This window comes from Eleginops maclovinus, chromosome 15 (genome assembly GCF_036324505.1).
Source record: "Eleginops maclovinus isolate JMC-PN-2008 ecotype Puerto Natales chromosome 15, JC_Emac_rtc_rv5, whole genome shotgun sequence".
In the NCBI taxonomy this organism is placed as follows: domain Eukaryota; kingdom Metazoa; phylum Chordata; class Actinopteri; order Perciformes; family Eleginopidae; genus Eleginops; species Eleginops maclovinus.
The window spans coordinates 2,283,587-2,299,015 of NC_086363.1; the positions used below are offsets into that span (position 1 = coordinate 2,283,587).

The 15,429-nt window shown below is 40.5% G+C and overlaps 1 protein-coding gene across 1 annotated transcript; it reads right to left on the reverse strand.

The window, feature by feature from the left end:
• Positions 1 to 2,721: 2,721 nt before the first annotated feature.
• slc30a2 (solute carrier family 30 member 2) lies at positions 2,722 to 15,128 on the reverse strand. Its single transcript, XM_063902461.1, has 8 exons — positions 14,859 to 15,128; positions 8,177 to 8,391; positions 6,793 to 6,939; positions 5,927 to 6,080; positions 5,522 to 5,741; positions 4,862 to 4,967; positions 3,599 to 3,733; positions 2,722 to 2,910 (listed from the first exon to the last, which is right to left on the reverse strand). Exons 1-8 carry the CDS (start codon positions 14,939 to 14,941, stop codon positions 2,765 to 2,767), a joined length of 1,206 nt encoding a protein of 401 aa, XP_063758531.1. The 5' UTR covers positions 14,942 to 15,128; the 3' UTR covers positions 2,722 to 2,764.
• Positions 15,129 to 15,429: the final 301 nt, after the last annotated feature.

A 15,429-nucleotide genomic window follows, 5' to 3' on the forward strand; every position in this document is an offset into this window, starting at 1 on the left:
CTCCCAAAGAAAGCACATTTTACACTGATTGGATTGCATGGCGCACCTTTGCTAAGATTCTTGCACATTTTACAACTTTAAGAACCAAATAATTTAAAGGACCGCTAATCAAGGGTTCTGTGAGGTAGGTTTAGCTAAAAATAAATGAAGTGCTGATTTACAGACTTCTATTTCTCAATGTAAGTCCATGGGAAAACGTTTTTATGGGCCCAATGGCAGCTTGTGACTGACTTGGAAGTTGTAGTACCACTGTTTGGCCACTATGAGTGTTTGATTTAATGTCCGGCGCACTTTTTGGGGGCTCGTTAGGGATACTCAGTTGTTTGTTGGTTAGTAGGCCCTCAAATGTCCCCTTTAAAGAATCGTTTAATTCAATGCACATTTCCAAAATAACCCAGGCTCTTTGCATCTTCTGCAACCTTTTATTTCACTTTACAAAAAAACTCTTGCCACACATAAAAATGAAATATCAAACCTCACAGACGTGACAAGTATCACCATTACACTTAGACAAATGGGACCGATTGTACAAGAGAGAGAGAGATGTATTTACACATGTATACACAAAATCATACACAGAAAATACACAATATTTGACATATTTACAACACAGAGGATAATTGTCACGGACGGCAACAGCACGATACAAAGCATTCTCAAACAGTAGACTTCCATAGTGAACAAACAGGTTTCTTGAAATGAAATGAACTTTAAAGAAAGACTTTAGTGGAGAAATTCAATATGCATGTATATCAAACCTCCACAGTTAAAATGCATTGGTCTTTATTTCATTCACTTTGTTTTAACTCAGCTGTTGGGTCCATATATATTCTCATTTTGCATTATTTAAAAGGAACATGTATTTAAATATACAGGATCTGCTTAAAAAGTGGTGAAAATATATCCTTTTTAAAGAAGACGTCTGTTTTTCTTTGATTAATCCTCCGCATGGTACATCAACATATTCTGATTGGCAGTTGAACGAGAGACGTCTTACTGTACAGGATATTGAATAACAGTTAACAACCATGCACGTTTTTGGGATCTGAATGGGCGTTTACAAGTGTACAGGTGTCCTTTCTTTGAGGAGCTGCGAAACTTAACTGGCTTGTTAGCTTTTGTTATGGCTGCAATTATCTTAAAATATGCTACGTCCGAAGTCTGAATTCATACCGACTTTAACTGGCTGTTTTTTTCATGGTCCCCAGAAATTCTGATGATGTTAACGACAGCTTGACAGTGACCCCTGACTCCACCATCAGCTTAATGTGGATGTCATTAAATCTAAAGGGCAGTACGCTATTCACTTAGCCTCATTGCGCTCCCCAGAGGATGAACCCTTTCTGTTTATTACATAACATGTCCTCCCTCCAGTCATTGAGAAGCTAATGCTGAGCTGCAGTGATGCATGTGGGTTAGCTGTGTTGCTTGAAAAGCTAGTTGCTGGAGCCTGAAAAGCATTGTTGGCATAATTGGAAAGCCTTAAAGGGGGTTCAGCAATAAAAGGGGTTTGAATGAGAAATTTCGGTTAAGGATTTGTATGAGAAAGTTTAGTGACAGGAAATCGAGGTTTGTTAAGTTAGAGCAAGAAAAGTGCACTAAGTAGAGTACAGATCTATGAGAATAGACCCCCCCTCTATCTGTTACCTTTGGAGCTTTGTATTTTAACATTTTGAGCACTTATAGAGGCATATTTAAGACTTATTTTACTCCTGTTGCCTTTTAGGGGCTTTTATTTTGAAAATCGTGAGCGCTCATTAAAGCTTATTTAAACCCCTGTACCTTTCAGAGCTTTTATTTTGAAAATGTTGTGCACTTACGAAGGCTTTATTAAGCTCGTGGTTCCGTTGGGGATTTTATTTTGAACCTTTTGACTGTTCATTGTAGCTTATTTAAGCTCCTGTAGCTTTTGGAGCTTTTATTTTGAAAATCGTGAGTGCTCATTAAAGCTTGTTTAAGCTCCTGGTGCCTTTAGGGGCTTTTATTTTGAAAACCCAGACACTTATCAAACAGTGCCCTCTATACATTGATTAAAAAAGATGCAACACAACAAAATTATCTAACAAACTACCACCAAATAAAGCCCTTAATGAGTTAATCGCGAAGGCTGTTGGTGTTTTAAGAAACAATCAATGCTCAAACAGAGTACAGTACAGTAGAGATATTGGTCAAGTCAACATTGAGCTGATTATTAGATATAATACAGACATCTGTAGCCAGCAGTGTGATGTTTAAAGGGAGAAGCAGGACAGTGTAGTCAGTTTACTGTCGGTGTTAAGACCAGAGTGAGGATCCAGGCTAGAGCTGAAGGTGAAATGGTGATGATGATGATGATGATGATGATGATTTGCATACAGTTTCATAACGGACATCTAATTGTTTGCGGTTAAGAAATCTATTTCAGGCATGGTTTGAAATTATGAGTCATGTTTTAACGAAGCCTTTTTGTAAAATACTTCAGAATATTGATAGGAATGTAACTGGAGAGTTTGGACGATGTAAGTGCTACTGAAGTAAGGAGTATGAGCAAACGGCCTAAAAAATATATGCATTCTTAATTCCATTTGTTTGCGAGACACTCCAGGAGTAGTGTGTAAATGTAGTTTTGTGGCATTGCGTGTGTAAAAAATGCAAATGACGCCATAATTTGGAAGCAAAATAGCCTGAACTCCTAAGAAAACATCCTGCAGTGTCTCGAGTTAATGGATGAATGTGTTTGCTGTTAGAGGCTGAGGCGGTTGCATGTTCCTGGGGGAGGGTGGGGTCAGTCTTGGGGGTCCTGGCAGTGGCAGCAGTGGTTCATGTCCTCGGAGTGGAGCTCCACCTGGATGGTGATGCTGTGGAAACCAAACTTAGTGTTCAGCAGCTCGGTGGCTTCCTGCAGCACGGACTGAGTATCAGCACCCTCCTCTGACCGGGGGGGGGGGGGAGAGGAAAACACAGTGAGTCTGATTTACTACGGTTCTCATATTTCTGTGTTTCTTTACTTGCATTTTAAAGTGAAATTAGAAACTCCTGCAGTAAAAAGTTACCTGAAATAGTGCAATTATAATCAGCAAAGTGTGGTGTCCAAGTTGTTCTACTATAATTTATTATCCCATTAGAGTATTCGTACGTGCATTAATAACGAAAAAGGCAGCTTTTTAAGGTGGTGAACTAATTTGCTGATTATTTTCTCCATCAATCTGTGATTTATTAGTTTGTAGAAATTCTGAAAAATTGGGGAAATTAAGTCAAAGTTAATTTACCAAAAATGGCAACTTCAAAATTCTTCACAAAATTAAAAATTAAATTCTTAAAATGACAAATAAAGAGTTACGAAATGCACTTTTTAGCTCTACTTGTAGAAACTGTTTAATTAAGACCAACCATAATGTTTTCAAGTAACTATTGCTGTCCGATAAATGCTGGAAAATGTGGTTATACTCCATTTAACATTTGAAAGCATGAGCCTCCATTCAGTCAAAGGGGCTCTAATGCATGCTACCTTATAGCATAAAGACACACATTTGCTTCACAACAAACCTATCTAATTAGACCCTCAATTGCCTCAATGGTTTTCTGTCTCAGTGTGTCATAGATTAGTGTGTGAGGTTACCTATGGCCAGGTGAACGGAGACCAGAGCCTGGCCCAGAGTCAGAGCCCAGAGGTGCAGGGAGTGCATCGACTTCACCGCCTTCACCGACAGCAGCACCTCCTTCACTGAGTTAAACTCGATGCCTTTAGGAGAGCCTGGGAAACAGCAGGGCACACATTAATACACCATAAATCCCATAATGCTCCTAAAGTATGATCCTCAGACATAGCCAGACTGGTGCATGGCACAGTTTTATAAGTGGATTTTCAAAATAAAAGCCCCTAAAGGAAAGGGAGCTTAACTAAACCTTCACTAGGCGGTGGACAAAGTGAAAAACAAATGGAAGGATATATCTACTTTACAATACGGACCTGAAATACCTTTTATTGTACAGATATGGGACTTAAATCTGTCTGAAACGCTATGTCTGTTCATTATACAAGATTAATGATTGCTCTCTATTCCATAATGTTGCTCATTCACACCACAGGCCGTTTCTATCCTTACTACACGCTGCTAAGATGCCTCGGGGGGAGGATGCTTTTCTGAGGGTCATCTTGGGGAAGTTCAGTGAAGTAAAAAGAGAATTTAAAATATATATTTAGGCGTCCCCAGGATATGACCATCTGTGTCTGATATTTGTTATGCAGAAAACTGAAAGTGTCACTGAAGTCATCCGCACTTTTGAGCTTAATGTTGGTGGCATGTGTGTGTCTTCTTAGGTGAGCCCTGCTTGCCTACATTTGATAAAAAGCCAGACATGAATGCACGGTACATGTGAGGTTAACTTTGTCGGATCAGGTTGAAACTGGACAGTTTGATCTTGTCTGCAGGCGAGAAAACATCAAGCTTATGAGACATCGGAAAGGCTTAATTCGACATCTTTGATGAATGTGGGGGCTAGCCTAGCTTAGCATAAAGACTTAGCTCGCCTTTCTCTGTCAAAAGCCACTGATCAGCACCTGAGAACCTCACTTACTCGCATGTTATATCTTCTTCAACCCTTATTAACATGTGTGTTTGTTAAGTAGTTTATACTCTGGACCACTTCCTGGTTGGGCGGAGTGACTTCCTGTGATTTTGCCATGCATTCTGCTTAGTGTTTGTGGAGATAAAAGACATATTGGGTTAATTATCAAGCTTTAGCAGACTGGTAGAAGGTGGATTTTTTTGTACTACCACTTGACTTGTTAACTTGATCCAATCTCACCATAAACTTTTTAAAAAGATAAGCAAACAAGGAAACATTTCCCACAGATAATCTCGATCTCCCGGTGAGGTACCTTCCATGAGTATCCTGAAGACGTCCCTGAGGATGGTGATAGTGGTGAAGAGGACGAAGATGGAGAACAGGAACGTGCAGATGGGGTCTGCGACTTTATACTCGGGCTGAAAGAGAAACCAGACGAGGTGATGTGGACTTTAAAGGGCTGTGAGGAGAGGGACATCAGATGGTGTTTTCCAAACGCAGCAGCTAGTGAAGAGCTCCGGGGCAGAAAGCAGAGGGAACATCTTGCATGATGACGGAAATACATAACCCTTTCAAAATACACAAGGAATCACTTGGGAATGACGCTTCTTGGAATAACTGCTTAAAGTGAAGTAAGGTTTTTGGAATTCTGTATTTTATTATGCGTTATACAGAGAATACTCAGGTTGAAATACCCAAAATGATATCTCGATCCTAAAAAATGTAAAAGGAATTCAATTTCTTCCATGAATTCTGTTGAAACAACAACCTCTTAATGCATCCTAAAGTAAAGTGTCGTATCGTATGTTATTGTATCGTATTGTTCACATGTCTCCTATTCTATCCAATCCAAATATATCGTATCCTATGAACCATATGGTATCACCCCCTAACGTATTGTACCGTATTAAAGTGGCACCATCTTCACTCTAACATCTCGGCCTCACCCGAACTCGACTGATCTATATCTGACCCGAAAGTAGATGATGGTGGCGGCCACCATGACGCCGACGCTCTGCAGCAGGTCTCCCACCACGTGGATGAAGGCGGCGCGGACGCTGGTGTTGCTGTGGCCCCCGAGCATCGCGTGGGAGTGTCCGTGAGCGACGGGGCTCCGGCCCCCCTCGTCTATCTGCTGGTAGCCGCTGCCGTGGCTGTGGAAGGTGGTGGAGTGGTGCAGGATGTACGCCATGCTGCAGAGAGAAAGAGGTACTTTAGTTGAAGGTTTTTCCTGAGGAGATTAGGATTAAGAAAGATGCAGTTTGAAGTTGGAATAAAAGTAGTTGTCAAGTTTTATCCTAAAGCTTTTAAAAGGGATTTTTTGCCTTTAGTTATAGAAACTTAATGCACAACACCCATTACGCGGAGCCTCGCTCACATTATGTTGACGATGACGGCGCACCCGGAGGTCACCAACATGACGCGGCCATCAATCTCATAGTCGTTGCGTACGATTCTCTCGATGGCTAAGTACACCAGAGCCCCCGTCACGATCCAGATGGAAATCACTGAGATGAACGCCCCGAGGATCTCTGAGGAGGAGAGAGAGGAATCGTAATCACTTCAAACACACTTCATCCCAGGAGGAATCACACACCTCTATCTGAACACCGCTGCGGGGTATGAAGTTAAATAACAGACACAATCCCTCAGAGGAAGCGCTTCAACATCCAACTAAAAACAGCAATTAATGCAGTTTATTTTTAGTGATACGGTTCATTTTAAGAGTTACTAATCAGTGAAAATGTACTTAAAAGGGCCATTAAGTTCACAAAGGTGCCTTTAGTTATTCCAGTTAGATTTTGTCCTCAGGCTCTTTCTCTTTGTGCATGACAGAAAACCTTGCTCATCTCACTTCATATAGTCTGTGCCCAAGTCTAATTAGGCTGCAAGTGTTTTGTGGAGATATTTAAGTGTTATAATGCAATGAAGCAGGGCCTTTGGACAAGTTAAATATTAAATGTAGGGCTCCCTTTTATGCTTTATTTTATGGTCTTGCTAGATTATTAGAGGATGACTCTCAATTACTATAAAAAAGGTTCTAAAAAAGAATGCACGTCTCCAACTGAAAACGTGATATGTAATGCAGTTTGAACAAGCTGATAAATAAACAGATTCAAGATTGTAACCCAGGCCCACCCCTTCTCATTCAGTCTCTCTCACTCTTGCACAGCATTAAATAAACGTCTCAAATGATCCATCCATCCTTCCATTCATCTCTGGGGTCTGGTCTCCGGTCCTGACCTGATCTGTGCCACCCATAGTTCATGGTTTTGGTGGGGGGTCTGCAGGAGATCCACAGGGAGAACAGGCTCACCATCATGCTGCCAAAGTCTGTGAGGAGGTGGGCCGCGTCCGTCATGATGGCCAGGCTGTGGGCCAGATAGCCTCCTGCAGGAAACAACTTATTACCACTATGAATTACAACTGTTGGAACGTCACTAAGTACATTTAGTATCATACTTAAGGGAAATGTTGGGGTTGTGGTACTTTATTTGGATGTTTCCTTTAATGCTGCCTCACTAATACTGCAGGACTGAAGTCAGGAGTCCCATCTCTCTCTGAACAGCTTAAAACCTTTTTAAATGTATGTCTATAAAAGGGTGGTTTAAATACATCGGCGGATTGCTCAGATGTTTTACGATGTAATAAAATAATATCACATCTCTGTTACCTGAGGCATTGAAGGTGTAATAAGTGATAACATAACGTGCTTTGTAGCTGCATTAAATTACAGGTTAATACTCCTTTAAACAGCTCTCACACTGTAGGTGTTATTAAAGGTTGTGTTCACAGTTCAGGACACACTCCCTGTCAGCAAGTTTTTTAAGAGTTGACTTGTTATAAAGTGTGTGTATGTGGGGATTGTTGTACGGTTTACTTAACCTGTCAAAGAAAGTTGATACAGGAGATTAACTTTGACATATTTCTTACCAGTAACGTCATTGCCTCCCAAGCAAAGATTCAGCTGTGTTTATTTTAGTTTGCAGATGTAAAGAGAGAGAGGAGCTTGTTGCAGTTTCAAAAACGATGCATATATGAAAACACAAATGTGCCAAAACACATGCAAAGGAAGAATCATGCACAGCGTTTACTAGAAGCGATGCATAAACTAAACACTGAAGAAGTTCAAAACACAACGGAAACCAGGGGACACTCAAAAGTGACGCACACAGCTGGGACCGGAGCGCTTGGTGACGTCAGGATCATAAAGCTGGACAACTGTCTCTGTTGGCAGAGTGAGTCTGTCTCAGAACTGGAAGTGTTTGTCAGTATATCTGAAGGTTAGCTACGTTAGCAGGCTAGCTTTCAGCAGATCTGCAGTGACCTCAGAGGGAGTCGTGTGATCACAGTGTTTACAAAAGCCGATTAAACATTGTTCCAAGAACAGAGAGACAGTTGGACAGCTTCATAATCACTGAACGTCACACAGCGCTCAGGTCCCAGCTGTGTGCGTCACTTCTTACTGTCCCCTGGTTTCTGTTTCTCAATGCTGTTGCAAACTGCTTGGATATTTTTAATAAATTAAAGTATTAATGTTGAAGTGCAGAAAAACTATTTGACTTTGAATCATCTACATTTTCAGTTTTCAGCTAACCCTTTTTTTTAAAGGTTTGATCTACTTCACCTATGACCTCTCCGATCATGAAGACGAGGCAGACGGCTGAAGCGATGTAGAGCTTCTTCTTGGCCAGCAGCCTGTCCCCGCTCTCCTCACACGCCAGCGCCTTGTTTCCGTGGCAGTGAGCCCCCACGGGTCTCTTCAGCTCGATGGCCCCCGGCATGCCTCCGTTCTTGAATGGGAAGTCTGGGTACTGCTCTTTGGAGTCTGAAAAGGAGCTGCTGGGAGGAGAAAGGTATATGATAATGAAGATGGTCAATCGTTTCCATTAAACCTGTTTTAAAAGCTCCCCAAAGGTTCAGAATCAAGACTATTGCAACTCAATTTTCCACAAGATAATGGAGACTTACGCCAAAACGCTTTTGTGATGGCACCAAATGTTATTAATGGCATAACTGTGGAGACAATATACTATACACTAGGTACTTGGGGGAATTACTTTTGATGACAAACTGACTCTATCTGCTTTGGGGTCGGATCGCTCATCAAAAGGTTTCATCTGTTATTGAATCAACTTGAACTTTTGCAGTGATTTGTTTGTTTGGTCAACAAGACACATTGCCAGAGGACTATTTGCACTCACTTTCAAGAGGCGCTATTGAGGGGGTTTCCCTTTCCTGTAGTGTGTTATAGGCTTTTGTGCATGTAAATGGTCTGCAAAGGCTAAAATCCCCGTGTTCCCTCCAGAAAGAGGTTTCTCCCCCTGTTACAATATGTATAGGGCATTGAGTAAATAGATTTTTTGGAGTAATTGTGGCTGCAGAGCACAGTTTTGTTTGGGAGAGCTCCACTTAGTGGAAACAGATTTCCTCCTGACAAAGTGCATCACAATCAATGTTCACTAAATTGGAAGAATGGCGAGACGAGTCATCCAGTAAATGGGAAGCAGGTGAAATCGATGAAAGGTGACATGAGGAGGAGTATGTGCAGGAAAAATCACCCCTTAGCATATCTGGTGATTTGCATTTAGACATCAAGGTTAATACGGAGCAGAAAGGTGCATTTTTAGACATGAAGGTCACATTCAGCTGTTGTTCCTACATTATTCTTCGCTATATTTTAGTGTCACTTCTCAAACAAAGTAAGCCCAAGTTAAGCCAAATTTTACCCGCCATGGCTGGCTACCTTTGACCTTAATCAATAAAATGCTTACTGCACATTTCATAGCCATTATATAAAACATTTTCAACGCTGACAAATAAAGTGTAAAACCAGTGGAACATTCTGCAGACAGTATTGGCTCTGTGAGGCTGCACTTACTGTAGGCACACTGCTGCTTTGAGCTAAATGCTAACGTTAGCATGCTAACAGGGTAAGAATCAATCAATGCTAACATGCTAACTTGATCTTGATCTGATGATGGTGCTAAATGAGAATTCAGGGTATCGCCAAAGTTGTTATACATTCTTACGTCATCCTAAGAGAGGTGTGCATATCCATATAAGAGTTTCATAGCAGTCCATCCTGTAGCTGTTGGAACTTTTAACTCAAAAGCCAAGAAATGTCTACCTCAGGTTGGCACAGAAGAAAACCTCAGTGGATCCCCAAAATCAGAGGGATACATTGTGATGTCACTATGTCTGTGAGTACAAAATATAATAGTAATCCACCCTATAGCTGTTTAGATATTTAAGTCTCCAACAAGATCTCTGCTAAGTTATCTCTGCTATGGATGCAAGCATCGTAGCAGACTCATTTCAGTGCACAAAGAATTGATTGCGTCTCACAGCTGCTTAAAGAGAGCCCCCTAATGCTATTACAGAGCTAACACAGCCATAAGGTTGTGCAGCTGATTGCGATCAATGTGGCAAATGGTGCATATGCACCAAGAACATAGCATCTTCACAAAACAAGGTAAAGTTTGTGATCGAGGAGATGCAGAGGCATTTCACTGCAGCTAAGTGTGGCTATTAGCGCTTATCTTTATGAACTTGCCTGGTTTTGCAATGAGGCTCATTTGCATAGAAAGAGGGGGCAATTTTACACCAAATGTATGCATATTACCTCATTTAAATACTGCAAATTGCACAGCAGTGCCATGATGCTATTTGCTTGGTGGCGCAGTTAGTAGTGCATGTCGCTCTATGATCAAGCTTTGAGAATCACACACTTTCTTTATGTCTCATTTCTGCAGGGTTAACAGAAGCCATTCTTCAGATTTCCCTCACAGTTTCCTGCTCTCTGATATTTCACTTCTACTTCTACTACTACTACTACTACTACTGTGCATATTTGTTTATTTCACCCTTTAATGTTAGTGATCAATTATTGTGTAAAGATCTCAAACAGGATCCCATCTGGTTACAGTATATAGTGTTTATCCTGGGATTACACATGTACACACAATTCACCTCTAAAAACACAGAGCTGGATTTTAATCACGAGAACCAAACAAAATGCTGACTTCTGTAACACACACACACACACACACACACACACACACACACACACACACACACACACACACACACACACACACACACACACACACACACACACACACACCTAGGTTGTGTGCAGTGAGGGGATCTGCGATGATGTGGCTAATGAGGTGGAAAAAATCTAATTTGGGCTCACTTGAGATAACCGTGCACACACACACACACTTTATGTCACACTCTTCACACAGGATATTGCCAGTGTTTCATGACTATAGCCTTTATCTCTCACACACACACACACACAGACACACACAGACACACACACACAGACACACACACACAGACACACACACACACACACACACACACACACACACACAAACACACACACACACACACACACACACACACACACATACACCGATTTGAGGGGATTTCCATGCTGAAAAGAATCAGCCAAGTATAAAAACAGATTCTGTTCAATTACACCTCTGGGAACCATCTCTAAGCAGTTGACCAATCACAACAGAGCCGACCAGCTAACCAATCAGAGCAGACTGGGCTCTGGTTTCAGACAGAGGGTGAAAAGAGGTGTTGCCGCACAGGGAGGAGGAGAAACATAAAGAGCTTTTTGAACATTAAAGCATGGAGACATGTAGAGACATTAAATACAAACATGAACCTGAAATGAAGCAGAATAGGGCAGAATTATATTGTATTTTGCACTATAGGAATTGATCTTCCACACATAGGTCTTGGTAGATAACTTTGACAACTCGTCTCCCTGAATATCGATCCCTGCTCCTACTCACACCGGAGCCCATGCAGAAATGTTCCTGAACATCAGCGATAGTCAGGCATTATCTCTGCTTTAACAACACTATCACAACTGCTGAATCAGCCTCTGTGATGAAGCTAATAAAGAGCTTTATGGTTATTGTTATTGTTATCTGATTGATATTTATTCTCGGAAAATAAAAGGGGGTTTTCTGCACCAGTCATCCTCCTCTATCAGGTGTGTTACCCGCTGCATTAAGTTCTTGGTGAGCAGAACAACAACCAGGTGTCTCTGAGATGATACTGTTAGTCGATACGCTGCAGGGCAGGTGTGTGTGTCGACACTCCTGAGACCTGAGGCACATATTCAGTGGTGTGTGAAATGATATTAAATGAAGAAAAACAGAAACAATAACCATCCAGCATTTAATTACAGCTGCAGTCTGCTGTGTCAGAGCTCAGGGCAATGCTTTATGCATCGGACATAACAACGCCTGCATGGGGACGAGGACCTGCTGCAGAGTTAGGAGGTGGTCCAGTTGCTTTAATAGACGAGCAGAAGTGATGATGGCGAGAGTAATTATGTTATTATTTTTTATAGCCCATAACTCAAAAATATCTCAATCTAAATGACTGTCAACATTCTTAAGGATATTTATTGTTTCATATGGGCTAGTGTTTCTTTATTATCCTTTCTTTAAGGTATTTATAAAACACTGAACACTTATTTACTTTATTTGCTGCAAAATAGACAAGATAATTAACACAAGTCTCAAATTTGAGCGGTAAATATAAAAAAAAAGGTTAGCTTAGCTTAGCATAAAGAATGGAAACAGAGGGAACAGTTAGCATGATGCTGTTTATCATTGACAAAATCTAACTAAGGACCTTTAAATGTTATATTCACACATTATATCTCATTTGTTTATCCTGTTATGGCTCACTTTACGGAGGATGCATCTGTTGCTTACTTGAAGGAAGCTGACATCACATGTATCCCAGCATGCAGTTTGACAGTTAAGTGAGAAATCAACTTGAATATTTGCAGTTTTAAGACAATTTTAAAAAAGCAAAATATGATCTTTGCATTCTTGGGTTTTAAAACCCTCTCATGCTTTCCCAAAACTGAAAAACACATCAATTAACACATTTTAATTGTCTGTCTCCAGCTTTGTAAACTGAATATCTTTAGGTTTATAAGTGAAGGTCAGACAAAACAACACATTTGAAGATGAAGATGATTCAAGAAGAAGATGATTCAACTTTATTGTCATTGCACAGAGTACAAGTACTAGGACAACGAAATGCGGTCTCTGCATTTGACCCATCCTAGTGTTAGAAGCAGTGGGCTGCCATTATGTACGGCGCCCGGGGAAATGAACGCATCATCTTGGCATTTCTTACAATTGTTGACGTATTATGAAGCAAACGATTCATTTTCATCCTTAAAAAAAAATGAGATGGTAAATTAATAAAGTAAAATAATCATTAATTGCGTCCTTTTTTAAGTCAAGATGTCCAAATGCAGGCTTGGATGAATATTTACACACTTTTGCACATGGCTTGACAATGAGGAACAGTCCATAAAATAGTTACTAGTTGCACATTTTTGGTCCGTGTGTTGACTAATTGATTCATTGATTCATTGATTTCCAGATTAGCGTTCACTTGAATAACTCTAAAGCCTGAGTAATTCTTATTTTCACCTCTGATCTATGAGTCATTAATACAAATTGTACTTTTATTAAAGGTATATGTTATTTATAAGCAATGCCTCATCTCAAAGTGGAACAAAAAAACTGTTGGATTTGTATATCAATGTTATTCTCTTTTAGTTTTGGGGCCTTCATGTGAACAAGGATATCACTTAAACCACTTGGCTGCTGCTGCTGCTGCTGCTGCTGCTGCCAGCTGGGAAAAAATGCTAAAGATGACACAGTAAACACACACACACACACACACACACACACACACACACACACACACACACACACACACACACACACACACACACACACACACACACACACACACACACACACACACACGCAGTGCAAATGGTGCATGAAATCCTAAATGTGATGCCATATGCACAGCTCTCTCACAAACACACACACACAAACACACACACACACACACACACACTGGTGAGCAGCAATAAACACACAACCCCACTTCGCCTCTCTTTGAACCATAATAATAAGGTCTTACATTTCTAGAAATTATTTTTTTATATCCTGATGATGAGGAGTTTTCAGAGGCCCAAATGTCTGCAACAACACACTGATACAAATATAAATTGTGTTTTTCCATCCTCTGTCTCGCGCTTATAAAGCCTGACAAATCGGATCTAAAAAGTGAGAAACAGCTGATATGAGAGCGGGTTAATCACTGGGATCAATTCACACCAATAAATCAGTTATTGATCAGACGCATGAACACAGACGCGTCAGGAGGCCAGATGATACTGAAAATATGAAGATAGAAAACAAGTTCAGATTCTCCCATGTATGCCGATATTTCCACACTTAGAATAAGTATTTTAATGGCTGTTCATTTGTTTCTGCAGCAACTGGTTTCATATTTAACAATTAGGCTAAATCTGGGGAGTTGAAGAATGTTTAGCAGTCTGTTTTTGCGCAAAAATGTTTGGGTTTTTTTTGCGATATTTGATGTCAAAAAACCTGCACAGGATCATGAAGCTAATTATGAAGCTTTTGTTTTTAACTGAACGTTTTTCTTTTTAATATATTTTGTATGGTTAAAGCTCCTTAATGCACACGTAATATTTGGTGTGTGTCCATATCTATCGATGAATCAGATTTACACGCTGATTTATATCGTCTTTGCAGTTAATTTCCCCCCAAAAAACATACTGTTTAAAATATATTTAGTGGATTATAGGTCAACACCTTTGTTTCTTTGAAAGGTTAATTTTGTTATAAATGTATTTGCCACTCATTTTAATCAAATGCACACATTACAGGTAATAAACGCTGGATTTATCGGTGTTGCCTTCAGGTGCAGGTACAAACACCTCAATGTAAATAATGTTTTCCCTGTTTCCCTCCATGCAGACTGACCGTGCACAGAGCCTCCTCTCTAATGACAGATGATGAGTTTTTAGCACCGCTCAGTGAACTGGCCCTTGGGCCATTTGTCACAGGCTGTCCAGAAACAAGCCAAGCATGGAAATGAATTTGTTCATTCACATAAAACAGCCTGCAAGAGCGACGGCCTGCTTCAAATGCACCACGGTAACAACGTAGCACAAAAACACGCTTCAAAACACACAGCAACAACCATCCTGCACAAATCCTGATGCAAATGTTTTTAAAAATCCCAGAAAAATAAACGCTTTCTTCTTATGTATCCAATGTCTTTAAACTTTACCTGAATAAATAGTTGTTTTGATTTTTAAATGTATATTAATTTTAATTGCATGACATTGGGTTGGTACAGGTAACTTTGCAGGGTTTTCCCCTCATGCATCATTATTCTCCATGCAGCTACAGCCATATAAAACCCACCTTTGTAGTTTCAAAGAATACATTTTCGCACTCTTCTCGTGTATCAGTTGCGATTTCTCCGAGTTTGCAGCGTTATTATCCATTTATTCAGTCAAAGTCCCGTCTGAAATGTGCAAAAGAAGGAGTACAGGTGATTTGTTTTATTTTATGGAGGATGCTGCAGGAGTTGCCGTCTTCAGTCGACGCGGGGAAAAGTCAGCCGAGACATTTCTGTGCGCAAAAAGACTTCAGAAGAAACGGGTAAATTCCTTCATTTCGGTTGTGAAGAGTGCAGGAGAAGCAGGAATTAAAAATGCGGAGTTTACAGAGGGAGGTTTGTAATGAGGCAGTGGAGTTGTGAAGCCTCGGACACGGAGCTGCTGCAGCATGTGACACTGCAGCTGTGGTTAGTGGATCCTGAACTCAGCACACATGCAGGACCTCCGGTTGGTGGAGCTCCTAATGGGACGAGCATCGATGAGAACGAAAATCAATTAATTCCCAGATACACATAAAATATAACTATAATTTAAATGTTATTTTAAAAAGAAAAGTAGCTGCTGTAAATGAACTTATTATTGCCTACTGCATC

Bases quoted from the DNA above. Each gene is read 5' to 3' on its own strand.
- slc30a2 (XM_063902461.1), bottom strand. From the start codon at position 14,941: ATGGATAATAACGCTGCAAACTCGGAGAAATCGCAACTGATACACGAG. The intron at 6,940-8,176 runs GTGAAGTAGATC...TGTTTCCTGCAG, and splicing joins CATGATCGGAGAGGTCATAG to GAGGCTATCTGGCCCACAGC. The intron at 5,742-5,926 runs GTGAGCGAGGCT...TTCTCTCTGCAG, and splicing joins GCCGTCATCGTCAACATAAT to CATGGCGTACATCCTGCACC.